We start from the raw sequence: 15,189 nt of genomic DNA, 5'->3' as shown, positions 1-15,189 counted from the left end.
TTTTAGCAGTTTGGTGATTTGACAGTTCGTCATTCATTGCCAAAACATTAAAAGAGTCGATTCTTGTTGAGAATCGATTCCAACTCCATGCAATTTTTGCCTATAGATTAGCGTTACATTTGCAAAAATTAGTGTTCTTTAAAAATATCGATTCCAGTAATCGGTTAGTGTTTCAGTTGCTACTATTATTTGGAAGTTGTTATCATTAATTTTGAGACCACTCATCTTACATACCGCCCTCTTTAGTCTTTTGACAACTTATGTTACTCATCTGTGATGTTGTCTGCAACAGACATTTACTTGCTGGAGGAATGACTGAACATTAATTAAGATGTAAGTAGACCCCAGCAAGATACCAAATCAAATTCAAATAAAGAACCTTATTACAATTGTACCATGGAAACATTAACACAATAATAATCAATCAATTTGGAATTTAACACCAACTAAACACTAACTTTGTATGTTGTAACGGCTTTATTTTCTGTCTTACTACACCTGTCAAACTCAAAGTGTCAGTTTTGTCCTGTTAGTTTTGTCCTGTATTTTTAATGTCTGTCTGTTTTTTGGTCTGTCTGTTCATAGGCTGGGGAACAAAAGCTGTGCTTCTCCCGTTTTTATTTATTTTTATATTTACATTAATTTTATCCATATTATTACTCTGTATTATATCCTCTGCTTACCAGTTATCACGCTATTATGCCTTTTTCTTTGAATTGGGAAAAAAATAATGATGCAATATATCAACCGATGCCCTAATTATCTTCATTTGTTAATACGAAGTATGCAAACATATATTAAAACTTGATGGACATTGAAATGTTCACACCACACACCGATCTTCGATGACTTCAACTGGCCCCATTTGTTTTGAGTTTTTCCTATTTTCACGGCAAACAAGAAAGTATGGTTTCCCGGTGAAGCCATACATGGAAGAAACATCTGCAGTAACTACAAGTGTTCTTTGAGACTCTGTGTATGACTGTATAGCCAGCAGTTGCCTTCATTTTATTCAAAATATTTTTTTATTAAATTTTTAAAACTACCACGGTAACTTGCAAAATATTTTTAAAAATAAAACAAAAATAAAAAGTGTGAATAATTACTGGCTTCAAAATCTGATTTCTATTTAATTTTTTTCTACTTTTTTTCTTAATATTTATAATAAAGCGTATTAATAAACAGTGATAATTGAATCAACAAGCTGATGTTTAAATTTTAATATAAATAATAGTATTGATACGAGGGTTACAAAATAAAAATCTCAAAAAAATATTAGAAAATGATATAAGGCACATGGCTTTCTTAAGCCTCGGTATTTTTCTTTAGAATGCTCAGCAAAACATTGAGTCACATGATTTTGATCATCATGAATTGTGAATTGAAATAGCGTTTGATGAAACTTTTTCGGTGGGCAAATATTTTTTTATGGCCTCAACATTATGACATATTTTGGACCTTGTAGAAATGCCTAAAATACCAACTTTTTTGCATTTACGTGCAAATTAAGTGCAAATGACCAATGGAGCCTTACGTGTTTCTAAGTTTTGGTCAAAGAAGAGGAGACTCTTTGCTTGGCAAATAAAACCACACAATTTGTATCTAGGGACTGTTTACATCGCGCACACACAGAGAGGTAAAAGATTTGCCACGATATTAGGGACACCTCGAAAACAGGACCTCCTATGATACACTAGTATTTGCAACATTGAATAAACTATTTGCAACTATTATTTATAAATAAGTGACCATACACAGGGGTTTAAAATAACAGTCGGGGGGGGGGGTTTCTTTGGGAAAACCATCCCTAGCTCTAGGGTTCATTCCACTTGCTACGAAACTTCTTTCATACTTAGAGTATACCACTTATTTTTAATACCGCCCCCACCCTCTATTGACAACTAAATGTACAATGCTAGTTTGCTACCCAATTTGGACTGAACATAATATTATTACCCAAAGAGTATTTAGTCAAGTACGAAGTAGTCAATATCTGCTTCCATTTGTTTGTCTCAATTATATAAATGGGATGAAATGCTTTACTTTTTGAGAAAACATTAAAACAATTATCAATTCTCGACAACAAGATTTACGGATGGAAATAAAGGTGGGTTTTCCCATTATTTTCTCCTGACTCCGATGACCAATTGAGCCTAAATTTTCACAGGTTTGTTATTTTATATATAAGTTGTGATACACAAAGTGTAGGCCTTTGGACAATACTGTTCACCGAAAGTGTCCAATGGCTTTTAATCCTCCGCTCACGACTTCTGCCATTTGTTGAAGAGTCTACGCTGGTGGAGCTCATTGAACGAATTTGCGAAAGGAATCGAAACAAACTTGTGCGTTTTGCGCTCTGCAATATGGCAATGCATTGTCGCAATTTTAAAAAAAGTTCTCCGGTCTGGCCCCAATGCAAGAGAAAATGGTTGCGACACGTGAGAGGGGGAGAGACCCCTCATGCGTGAGTCTACCGCCTATATATGCGTGAGTCTTGGTAGGTCTAGGAGGGTTACTCCTCCGACTATCCTAGAACTATGTCGGATGAGGTTTGTTCCGCTATCGTATCTGAATAGGCTTTGTTAGACAAGTAGCTGGATAGGTGTAGATGTAATGTCTCTACGTGGAGACGATTGGAACGAACCATATAATAATAGCAGGAGTAGTGGTAACCAGGTACTACAATAATAACTGTAATAAGTGTAAAGCTTTCAGCGAGGACCAAGTACATTTACACCCAAACTATGACTATTTCTCTGGAGGGATGTACTCTCATGGAAGATAGATAGATAGACACTGGGGTCTGCGCCGAGTTACGAGGAGTAGGCGAGTGGCCTAGGATACAACAAATTTGCACCTCACCTGTATCTCGCCTGTAGACGACCAATTTGATTAGCTTTTGCCTGCAAGCTGGCCATGGGTTAAAAGAGCCATAGCCCGGTTTGCATGTTAATCACACACTTCTGTTGGTGTAAGGTAAACCTCACAATCTTCTTTATTTTCGATTCAATTCTCAGTCTCACATCTAAATCATGATGTCGTTGTGGTCAACATTGCTGTTGGGCATCCTCATCATTGAGACTTGGATTCAACCAGCATCTTTGGCGGAACCTCTGCTTCACCATTCAGATTCAGAGAGCGGAGACTTTGATGAAAAGGAAAGAGTTTCATTTGGAGAACCTTACATAAGACGGAGACTGTTTCAACTTGACCCTGTTAAGGTATGAGCTAGGGGAGTGTTGGTCCATACTCGTAACATAACATAGCTTATCGAAGTGATAACCCAACAGAGGGCCACTTTTCTTGTTGAAATCATTTCGGTTGACGACTGTCTTTGCGAAAGCTGGAAATAAAACCAAGAATAGACTTGCGCATAGCTAGCAGACGATACGGCGTGCTGCCAATGGTAGCCAGAATAGACATCTGCAAAGCTAGGGGACGTTGGGCGCACTGCCCACGGTAGCGAGAAGAGACTTCTGCAAAGCTAGTGTGTGATATGGCTCGCTGCCCATGGTAGCGAGGCTAGGAAATAATCCATGTGAAGATCTTAGGCCCAAGACTATGCAATTCACCTGCTAGTAAATCCGTACTGCTCTGGAGGAGTCCATCCTAATGGATGACCTTGTTCCTCCACAGTTTTGGCTTTTGTATGGATGAATGAAGAGAGATGGACCAAGAGTTAAGCAAAAAGGCACTTTGCAATGTTTATTGTTATTTTTGTTGTCTTTCAGAAAGATCACATGCAGCAGTTGGAACTTGCATCTGGTCAGATTTTGCAGATAAAGACCCTAGCCAAAGACCCTCCATTGTTTGGTGAGCATTGTATTGTTTTTACTTGGTTTTACCAATAACACCATCGTCTGATAAATTTTTCACAGCACTCGGGGGAAAAAAGTACTTAAGTATACAGTGGTTTACACACATCTGTGTATGGGTAAAACCAATAGTCTTTATCCTTGATGCCGGCAAAATAACATATCAATAAGTTTTTAATCCTGTCGCCTTGTCTCCACTTACTGGTTTGTGCCTCCCATGCTTAGGAAGGGCGTTTGTGGGCAATAAAGACCAAGATTCTTTAGGCCCCGCCCACCTGAAGCCCTGTCTATTACTCAGATATGTGCCTGTCTTGTTAGCTAAGATGTGCTAAAAGGAAGATATGTTGAGGAGCCATAAAAGTCTGCTCCGTAACCTCTTCCCTAACCCTAACCCTAAACCTAACCCATGCAGTCTTTAAAAATGTTTACTATGCCTCTCGGCTTGTAAATATTTCATTAGCTACCAACCCCAAAATATGGGGTCAAACAATTGAAGTGTACACGTATGTACGCACAGCGCTCAGTTCTTAGTCAATAATCGGTCTTCATTGACCTCAGAGAGGGAGCTGTTTGGGCTTGGGAGGTCTGATCTATTTTGATTTGTCGTTGTTCAGAGATACCAGGGTTCCTCTCTCAAGAGGAATGCGACCACATCAAGGACCTGGCTCAGAAGGAAACACTTTTTACAAGTTCAGTTAAAGACTCCACCGAAAGAGAAGATCCTCAAGATTATGAGGAAGACCCAAGTGAAGACGTCTTCAAGAATATTGATTCCAATGAAGATAAGGTAAGGAACTCTACCTTTGTAGAAAGAAGGAATCTTTTGCTCCATAATTAGTTTTTATATAGTGGGCATCTTGGTGTCCTTCCATGTTTTTCAACAGGCATGACAGTTTATGAAGCACGAGTCTAAAGCACTATTGTATAGTCTACTTGCAAGTTTTTTTGTTTTTTTTGTTTTTATGCAATTTGCCAGACTCACAAGGCCTGAAGGCCACTTAAAGGTTTGGGCTACAATTGTTGTTCTTCCAGGGGCCGTTGCCACCTACTCCTAGGGCTGAAACAGGGTTACCCCCTTTACAGTCCATACGGATGCAGGCTTAGTTATCATCAATCAGAACCCTGGCTGGTAGAAAGCTCTACCTCCCCAACTTTATGTAGCAAGTGTCACGACCAAAATTCGAACCCACATTCTGCTTACCGAACACCATAGCTTGAATCCCGTGCTCTTAACCGCTAGGCCACGACACACCACAGAAATTAAACAAGAATATGATCAAAATGTTCACATTGTCATTGATTTGAAGGTTCTGGATGCTGAGGAGCTTCTTGACAGCATTGGCGATTTTATTGAAGTCAATGCTTTCCTTCGACAAGACGACATCTTGGAAATGCTACGAGATAATCATCTTGATCTAGACGGTGATGGTGCGTTGAATATGCAGGAATTCTCTCAAATCAATCGCGAAAAAATGCAAGAGGTCAGTAAAATAAGAAACTCTATTCCCTCCTACACCTGACACCTTGACTCGATTCGTTCATACTTTGGGTGCATTCTATTCCGCTTACACCTTATACCAAGTTCCACTGACCACCACTATACTTTTTATTTTTTACACATCCACCCACCTACATCATACTTTCTGTACACTCTGTTCTCTACCTCAAATCTCATACTCTTTGATTTTCCGCTCCTCCTTAAAAAAAATGTATGCACTATTTATGTTTGAAACTAAACCACAAAACACCAAGTTAAAAATCAAGGGCATAATGTTGTAACCCCCCCCCCCTTCCCCCTCCGAACAAAAACATTCTTGTTGTTTTGTATTTTGTTTCATTGCCGTACTCAGCAAGAAATGAGCAGTCACTGTCTGTGCACATTTATGGAGTTTTAAGGCCTTCTTTAGTGTATGTATATAAACAAATTTTACGCTGAAAATTTTCAGACAATCCCGGCCAAAATGCTTGGGCTACCCATTCGCTCAATGTTGATGGCAGCGAAGACCGCACATTGAGAGCCAACATTGAAAGGGGGCCGTGGTGCCACAGGGGCCCAACGAGGTATGGCCAGGATTGTAGTCCTCGCACCTCCATGTATCTCTACCATACTTTGTGTACACGAATCTTGTTTTTCCCTACATCAAAGTGGGCTCAGCACTGTATACTCGGTGAAGAAAGCACATCATACTTCTGGGGCAGCACCCTTAACAAGTGTTGTCTGCTTGGCTTGTGTCTAATTCAACCATTGTAAGATATTCTGTTCAGATATTTAAAACAGAAAAATTTCAACGATTGAAATCTTTTTATTTATTGGTTTTTTAAGATGAAGAAGTGGCTGTCTGAGCATTGTAAGAATGACAATAGTAAACTGAACCGTGTCAGCCAACAAGCCTGGCTCAATATTGGTAGTGGGGATGAGGTGCTGACAGACCTCAGGGAAAAGTAAGTTGCAAAATTTGTTTTTCAACTCTCCCCCTTGGTTCTCTCTCTCTCTCTCTCTCTCTCTCTCTTGTCGAACTGGTACTAGCCAAGAACCCCACGCCGAGAAAACAAAGAAGGAGGTTTCAGTTTTAGATTTTAACGGTTGTCTGCACGTCTTGTAGTATACAGTGCTTTAAACCACGCGAATAACCTATTTGATATTTGTGAAGTAGTGTGGCAGAATCTAGTATAAAATTTTGAATAGTATGGCAATTAATGCCCATCATTATGAATTTGTTTCATCAGTATATCGTTGCGGTACCCGCGGCCAAAACATAGGATTCGAACGGCCTCTAGCTGCCGGGCAACATGGGTAGTCTAGTTGGTAAGACACTGCTCTAGAATTGCAAGGGTCGTGGGTTCGAATCCCACCCGAGTAATATGCCTGTGATATTTTTTCACAGGACTCGGGAAAGTACTGAGTATACATTGCTAACACACATCGGTGTTTGTGTAAAAAAAACAAAATTATGAATTTGTTTCAGAGTAACCGCACTGACGGGACTAGCAGGGGATATAGTACAGCACAGTGAAAGTTTACAGGTGAGTGACCTTTAGACTCTCGATCATGAATATGGATGAGGTATAGTAATAGACAGGGTTGTAGCTAGATCAATTTTAGTGTTGGGGTCTAAAATCCAGAGTTGTTGTAAATCCACCAAGGGCGAGCGGATCGACAAGATTATTCATGTTTAATTATGCGCCCATCATTGCTTGATACCAGGTTTTCAAACCGTTATGTTGTCATGCAATAAGATGAATGGCCTTTTGACTGTGTTTTTTCAATGTATCACCTAACAAAACAAGGCCGGACGGCCACTTAAAGGTGAGGGCTACAGGTGCAACCTACTCCTATGGCTGAAACTGGGTTACCCCCTTCACAGTCCATTAAGGATGTAGGCATGGGTATCATCAACAAGGAGGGTGGCTGGTAGAGCAGAAGGCACTACCTTTCGAACTTTTTATGAAACAATTATGGTTAAGTGCCTTGCTGAAGGGCACAAGTGTCGTGACCGGGAATCGAACCCATGCCTCTGCTGATAACGACACCAAATCTAGGCTCCGTTGGACTAGACCACAACACACCACATTCATGTCATAACAAGCTTTGTACTGATCGAGGGTTGGTTGATTGATGTTGTGTTCGATTGTCTCTTGTGTATTTTCTCAGGTGGTCTACTACGAACATGGCGGTCATTTCCACGCTCATTATGACTCGGAAGAGCTTGATCCAAAAATACCTTGTTCTCATACATTAGGAACACTGCAAGAAGACTGGGATCATGACCATGGGATACGTCTCTGCAGGTAAGTTGGTGTCAGAGGTCAGAGGTCATAAGAATTCAGGTTATAGAACTTTCCATTGTTGATAAACAAACCAAGCTGGTTGGCATGGGCGGCTGAATGAAGCAAATGAAGCATATTCAACGTGTTAACAGAGGTTTGAACCAAATTCATCATTTGCTGCAAATTTTTATAATAAATAAATTACCTCCCATGGTTGTTTTGTTTCCGACGAAATCAACTTTAAGTTTGAATTTTTTTTAAACATCGTTACCTGTTTTGTGTTTTGCATTCATGGCTTTCCATGGTTTTCCAACCTGGGCTGGCAAAAAACTTGACCTGTGACATTGCGATAGAAAGGTCTATCTGATTGTTATCAATGTTTTTCCAAGGACTCTTAAAGCCATTGGACCCTTTCGGTTCAGAAAAAATAATAAAAGTTCACAGATTTACAAATAACTTACAGGGTTTACAGAAGGCAAAGGTGAAAGACTTCTCTTGAAATATTATTTCATGAAATGCTTTACTTTTTGAGAAAACAGCAAAACAATATAAATTCTCGTTAACGAGAATTACGGATTTACGGATTTATTTTAAACACATGTCATGACACGGCGAAACGCGTTTTTCCGTTGTTTTCTCCCGACACCGATGACCGATTGAGCCTAAATTTTCACAGGTTTGTTATTTGATATAGAAGTTGTGGTACACAAAGTGTGGGCCTTGGACAATACTGTTTACCGAAAGGGTCCAATGGCTTTAAAGGAACACGTTGCCTTGGATCGGACGAGTTGGTCTTTGAAAGCTTTTGAAATCGTTTATTATGAAATGCATCACCAAGCTAATCTGCCTCCACAGTACTTAAGCAGCATGCAGCATCAGAGTCCAGCTTTCCAGAGTCCGGGACCAGGGAAATAGAGGCCATTGCCTATATGTTTGATACCAGGCCTGCAATCACACTCCTTTAACATATAGACCACTGTCAGACATTGCACATGTAGGGTGTCGTGGCCGAGTGGATAAGAGCACCGAACTCAAGCTCTGATGCTTCTGTTCAGCAGAGTGTGAGTTCGAATCCCGGTCGTGACACTTGTGTCCCTGAGCAAGACACTTAACTATAATTGCTTCTCTCCACCCAGGGGTAAATGGGTACCTGTGAGGGCAGAGGTGGTTCTTGTGATTGGTTTAGCCGAGTAGCGCATGTATTTGTCGCACAGGCTGTATACTCCCCAGGGAGCTGAGATGGTTTAAAGAATGATTTAAGGCCCGGTGACCAGGGGTAATATTGTCGGAAGCGCTTTGAGACGCCCTCTGGCGTGAAAAGCGCTATATAAAAACGGTCTATTATTATTATTATTATTATTATTATTATTATTATTATAAAAACCCACTAATGCGCATTGGTGCGCCTCACCAATGCGCCTCACTGATGATCTTTGGGCTTTTGATTCCAGATTCTTAACAATTCTCTACTATCTTGACGAGACACAAGACGGCGGGGAAACAGCATTTCCTGTGGCAGACAATGAGACATTCTCAGAAGAGGTAAGAAGTGACCGTTGACCTAATATCCTGCTAATTTGTGAACCTTTGCTTTCTGTACTGAAAACTCCCTGAAAAATAACACTTTTTCATCATTCTGAGCTCTGCTGTCTTTAAAGGCACTGGTCACTATTGGTAATAACTCAAAATAATTGTTAGCATAAAAACCTACTTGGTAACTACAATCACGGCCATGTCTCGTTGGGCCCCCCTGCCCCCTTTCAATGTTGGTTCCATGTGGCAATCTTCTTCTGCGTTTTAGTCAACATTGAGCGTGGGGACGGGGGGGGCGGGAAAATTTTGAGTTCATTCCTGAATTTCAATGATATGCAATCTAAATGGCGTTGACTTTGATCTTGTGACAAAGAATTTAGTTGATTGAGTTAACTTGGATGTTTATTTTTATATTTATTTGTTGAATTTGTTGAGGTTGTCATAGTCCTTTTTATTAATTTCTTAGTGTTTAAACATTCTACTGTCCTGTTTTGGTGATTTAAATCTATCAATTTTAGACATATTCAGGCCTGATACTTCACGGAGGCAACGAAGGCGATTGCCTCCGTGTCACCTGGTCTCTGCCTTGGTGCCCTTGAAATGCTCCAGTACAAATTTGCAATTTAATCATAGGGTGCCCTTTACCAAAAAGAAAATGCCTTGGTGCCCTTGCCCTTTCAAATACAGCCCTGCATATTCATCTTCCATGTTTATCTTTTTAATAATTGTACAGTAAAAGAAGAACTGAATGTTTTAAATGTTTCCTTGTTTTTAGGATCTTGACCCTGACGTGTATGATTTATCCCACTATTGCTACAATGCTAACGTGTACGTTCAACCAGCCAAGGGTAAAGCCATCATGTGGTACAATCACTACATCAATCAAACAACAGGTTAGTAAAAGTGAAGATCTCTGTAGTTGACAATAAACTAGACAGGACCAAATATCATGGCTCTGCTTAAATAATACACTATTGTTATTACTTAAAATAAATTTAAGCATAAAACCTTTCTTGGTAACAAGTAATTTGGAGAGATTGATATAGTATAAAGCATTGTGAGAAACGGCTCCCCCTGAGATAATGTAGTATTAAATTGAGAAAGAAGTAATTTTCCACGAATTTGATTTTCTTTCATTATTATCTCACAACTTCGACGACCAATTGAGCTCAAATTTTCACAAGTTTGTTATTTTACGCGTATGTTGAGATACACTAACTGTGAAGGCTAGTCTTTGACAATAGTGTCCAGTGTCTTTAAGCAAAGAATTTTTGCTTATATGGAAACAGGGAATATTGGAAGGTTTGATCAGCAGAGTGTGGGTTCGAATCCCCAGCCGTGACACTTGTGTCCTTAAGCGAGACTCTTAACCATTGCTTCGTCCTTCGGATGGGACATAAAGCCGTTGGTCCCATGTGTTGTGTAAACGCATGTAAAAGAACCCAGTGCACTTATCGAAAAGTAAAGGGGTTAGCCCAGGTGTTCCTGGCTGTGGCTGCTGTATGCGCCGTGGCACCTTGTAAACCCTTATAAGGTGCTACATAATTCGGTCTCAGAATTCATAACTTCAATAACTAATCTTTCAGTACACTAAGTGCCTTGAGTACCTTGTTCGGTAGATGCGTACGCTATATAAGAGTTTGATATTATTATTATTATGTTGGCTTTTGTGCGTGTGTTACTATGCATTCTTCAATTACATGTACGCAGCTAGGGCAAACATTCTGTCTTTGCACAGTAAGCAATGGAATTTGGTGGTCAGCCAGGTCATGAAAGTGCTTTCTGAATTGTCTAAACTTCTCATAGTTTGGTCATGCTTTGCCCTGAAAATTTGTGAAATAGTATGAGAAAAAAGATTTGCTTGTTGCAAATACTTGCAAACTAGAAAAAAGCTATGGTTTAAATGCAAGCAAATAATTAATTATTGCTTCTGTTATACCAGTATACCTATTTAGGTGTGAGTGTTGTGTTGATATAGTGTTGCTGAGCACAGAGTAGTATTGCTTAATAGAAAACGGTTACTAGCAAAAATAACATTAAGTTGACATTGTTATGACTGATGACCCACTCAATGTTTGCTTAGCAAAGGAGTTTTCAAACAGCATTTTCTGCTCAACAGCTTTATAAAATTGGGGCAAGGTCTTAAAAACACTGTGGATTATAGTAAGTGTGGGTTTTCTTGAAATTGGAACACTGGAAATGGTGTCATTGTTTGATGTGCCCAAATTAAGAGCAGAAATCGACCCAAAGCAATGAGCAAGAAGACTACTTTATTTTTATTCACTACCTCAAAGGGTGGCTTGGTGACATGAACCCGTATTCACTGCACGGAGGTTGCGATGTCAGACAGGGTACCAAGTGGATTGCCAATAACTGGATTGACATTGACGATTCCTATGAAAAACAAATGCTTTACATGCGAGCCAGTGAGTTGGCTCAAAGTGGCAAGGAGGATGGTGATGAGCGTAGCGGAGACAGGGATCCTACCATAGAATCCTTCATGGAAGCCGTTCAGAACATGGCGATGTTATGGTCGGATTACCTCCAAAGCCAGGCAGGTGCTGAGACAATCTCGGAGCTCTTCTCTAAAGACCTGCCTGATGGAGGCCTGGTAGACCGGTTGGTCGATCACGTGTCTCGCGCAGCTGCTGAAATTCATATTTACCAGCATCTCAACCCATCGGGTGAGATAAGACAGGATTATGTGGTAATCTGGCAGGAGGTCTTAGAAGCTGAATTGCCAACTGATGAGGGGTATATCTTCTCGGCATTGATCCAGGCAGCCAATGCCTACGCACAGACCGCCCACGCTGCCACCGTCTCAGACACAAAGCCAAAGCCCACTCACATTCTCAAGAATCACAACCTCTGGGACATTAATGATGGAAACAAGTTGGAAAAAGACATTAAATATGAACGATTGATGTCAGTTGAAGAGAGAGATGAACTTTGAAGAGCAGTTTGTTTATTAAACATTAGTCTTTTGGGATGACTGTCTCAACTTAAAGGAAGATCGTGTACAAAAATATATAACTGGCTAAAACCGTATTTTTATATTAAAAGCGAACTTATTTGAATTTTAAAACTGTTCATTTGACATATGAATGGTACAGAAGTAAATGAAGTTTCCAAAAGAAAATCATTCTTTAATTGAATTGAAAATTCAACTCCTCTTAAAAAAAATATTGGTTTTTGCATACTATATAAAAACATAATGACGGTTGCAAATTAAAATGTGAAAGCATTTTTTTTTTTTAAATTAAGCAATTTTTTTTTACCATTTTGGTAATGAGAAGTAAAAAAAAAATTTAAAAAAAAGGGACTTACAATAGTATGCAACTGTGATATTGTTGTTATAGTAAGATGACGCTATTTTTGTTAAGAAGAGTTTAAAGGCAGTGGACACTATTGGTAATTGCTCAAAATAATTTTTAGCATGAAAAATTACTTGGTTACAAGTAATGGAGAGCTGTTGATAGTATAAAACAGTGTGAGAAACGGCTCCCTCTGAAGAAACGTAGTTTTCGAGAAAGAAGTATCTTTCCACGGATTTGATTTCGAGACCTCAGATTTAGAATTTGAGATTTCAAAATCAACATCTGAAAGCACACAAGTTCGTGTAACAAAGGTGTTTTTCTTTCATTATTATCTCACAACTTCGACGACCAATTGAGCTCAAATTTTCACAGGTTTGATATTTTATGCATATGCTGAGATCCACCAAGTGAGAATATTGGTCTTTGACATTACCAATAGTGTCCAGTGTCTTTAATGATCAATTCTTTTGTAATTTTGTTTTATATATATATTTAATGATATATTCCGAATGATTTTTGAATGGTGTATGTGTGCTGATTTAAATAACTTTTCTAAGTACATAGTTCTTCATGTGGCCGTCCTGACCATTTTATCACTGGGTTTTTTTTATATTCAGAAGGAAAATATTTTTAATCGAAAATTTTATATTCTTTCGTACTCAGCAGATATGCATTTTGTATATTAATACCCAGTAACCAAAAAAATCTGATATGATATTTTTAATTTCATATCACTGCCTTATTTTTTACGATTTACTAATAAATAAAATAAAAAAAACGAAATATAGTTTGTACTTATCCCTTTGAAGTAATTTCTAAATTTATCAGACCTTCCTCCGAGGCTGGCCGTTTCCCCCTCGATCAACTAACCAGGGAAGTTTGAATTGATGTCTTTGGTTGAACCACATCGGCTGAATGCTCTGCTCAAAACTCACCCGTCTTTAACAACACACCCCCCCCCCCCCCCAAGCCCTGTGGGGTTGTACTTGACGCATCCATGTTGTGTGTTATGCATTGGGGAAATACTGGCCCCCTTCTCCGCTGTCAAAAATGTTTTGACATTTTTTGTGACAGTGCACCTCGATTTTGACGTGGATGTTTTTAAAGATAGTAGCGTGGTCTGCATATATCATGGATTTTGAAACCTCAGTGGAGCTTGCGCTTTCTTATCATATTCTTGCAGAATTCGCAGGAATTGACCACGATTCCGAATCCAAGCGGACCTGATTAATTTCTTAGTCAAGCTTACCCGAAAACTGCAAACAAATCAAAATAGTTTAGAAAAAAGATTTTAAAAAGAGGGTTTGACTCGGACTATGCGTTAGTTTTCCACAGTTTCGGGTCAGTTTGACACCCATCATGGGTCGCACTGAACGAGAAATGGATCAGGGCTTGATTTGACAAAAGATTCATATAGATGAGTTGTTAATATTGTTTAGTGCCATTTGTATTATCACGTTAAACTTTGCTTGGCAATTAAGATTGATTCGCAGTTTAGATCATTCTCATTTCTATTTAATATTTGGCTCGCACCCTTGGGACACGGAATCATGACCCGGACGTGATAAGAGTGCAGCTCCCAAAGTCCCACTGGGTCTAAATGTAAGCCCCAAGCTAAGCCCAGAAGTCTGTCTCTAATTCCATTGGGAAGCTTACCAAAGGGATAATGTGCATTAAAGAAACGATGGAAGAACAGAATTCCGTGGCAAGCAGCGACTTAAAGACAGTGTACACTATTGGTAAGTGTCAAAGACCAGTCTTCTCACTTGGTGTATCTCACCATATGCATGAAATAACAAACTTGTGAAAATTTCAGCTCAATTGGTCGTCGAAGTTGCGAGATATATATGAAAGAAAAAAACACCAGTGTGCTTTCATATGCTTGATTTCGAGACCTCAAGTTCTAAACTTGAGGTCTCGAAATCAAATTCGCGGAAAACTATTTCTTTCTCAAAAACTACGTCACTCCAGTGGGAGCCGTTTCTCACAATGTTTTATACTACCATCCACTCCCCATTACTCGTAATCAAGAAAGGTTTTGTGCTAAAAATTATTTTGATTAATTACCAATAGTGTCCACTGCCTTTAACATCTGCAAAGGCATGTATTTCACAAAACATTAAAGGCACTAGACACTTTGGTGTATCCAAACATAATGCAGACAATAAAAAATCTCCCTGAAAGTTTGGTCATTAGAGTTCCAAGAGAATAACATGAAGAAAACACATCTGTCACACAAATGTATGTGCTTTCAGATGACTAAAAAAGGGTTCACGTCTTTTATATAATAATTTGAGTAATAAATTATCTCTTTCTCAAAAACTATGTTACTATATGCCTTAGAGGGAGCCGTTTCTCACAATGTGTTATACTATTAACTGCTCTCTAGTCTATTGAAGACGATCAGAGCATACTGATCAAAACGTCGAGTTGAAACCAACGGTTCTTTTCAGAACCACCCCAACTCATTAGAGATAGTCGTTACATGGTGTTACCGCAAACCTTTCTATATGCTCTCTATTGCTCATTACCAAGTTAGTTTTTATGCTAACCATTATTTTGAGTAACTATCAATAGTGTCCAACGCCCCTAAAGAGTCAATGGGGTGAATATCGGCGAGTGATATTCCGTCACGTTTCTCAGGAAGTGAAGATTTCATTAATTCTTAGCTGTTTGCGAAATGCTGGGCCATGATCAAACAGAAGGGTGAATTCAGCCAATAAATAATCAAGTGTATCGAATTCAATCCCTTTGGG

At 39.1% G+C, this 15,189-nt stretch overlaps 1 protein-coding gene across 1 annotated transcript; it reads left to right on the top strand.

Moving 5' to 3' along the window:
• The first annotated feature begins 247 nt into the window (after positions 1-247).
• Positions 248-13,166, top strand: LOC139946224 (transmembrane prolyl 4-hydroxylase-like). The gene is made up of 11 exons (XM_071943841.1): positions 248-333; positions 3,018-3,221; positions 3,732-3,813; positions 4,430-4,602; positions 5,123-5,296; positions 6,139-6,257; positions 6,782-6,839; positions 7,468-7,604; positions 9,035-9,125; positions 9,892-10,009; positions 11,411-13,166. The coding sequence occupies exons 2-11, from the start codon at positions 3,033-3,035 to the stop codon at positions 12,067-12,069; spliced, it is 1,800 nt and encodes a 599-aa protein (XP_071799942.1). The 5' UTR covers positions 248-333; positions 3,018-3,032; the 3' UTR covers positions 12,070-13,166.
• Positions 13,167-15,189: the final 2,023 nt, after the last annotated feature.

This window comes from Asterias amurensis, chromosome 13, assembly GCF_032118995.1.
Source record: "Asterias amurensis chromosome 13, ASM3211899v1".
NCBI classification, from domain to species: Eukaryota; Metazoa; Echinodermata; class Asteroidea; order Forcipulatida; family Asteriidae; genus Asterias; species Asterias amurensis.
This window is presented reverse-complemented; position numbering and strand designations above follow the sequence as displayed.

Bases quoted from the DNA above. Each gene is read 5' to 3' on its own strand.
- LOC139946224 (XM_071943841.1), top strand. From the start codon at position 3,033: ATGATGTCGTTGTGGTCAACATTGCTGTTGGGCATCCTCATCATTGAG. The intron at 3,814-4,429 runs GTGAGCATTGTA...GTCGTTGTTCAG, and splicing joins CAAAGACCCTCCATTGTTTG to AGATACCAGGGTTCCTCTCT. The intron at 6,840-7,467 runs GTGAGTGACCTT...GTATTTTCTCAG, and splicing joins AGCACAGTGAAAGTTTACAG to GTGGTCTACTACGAACATGG.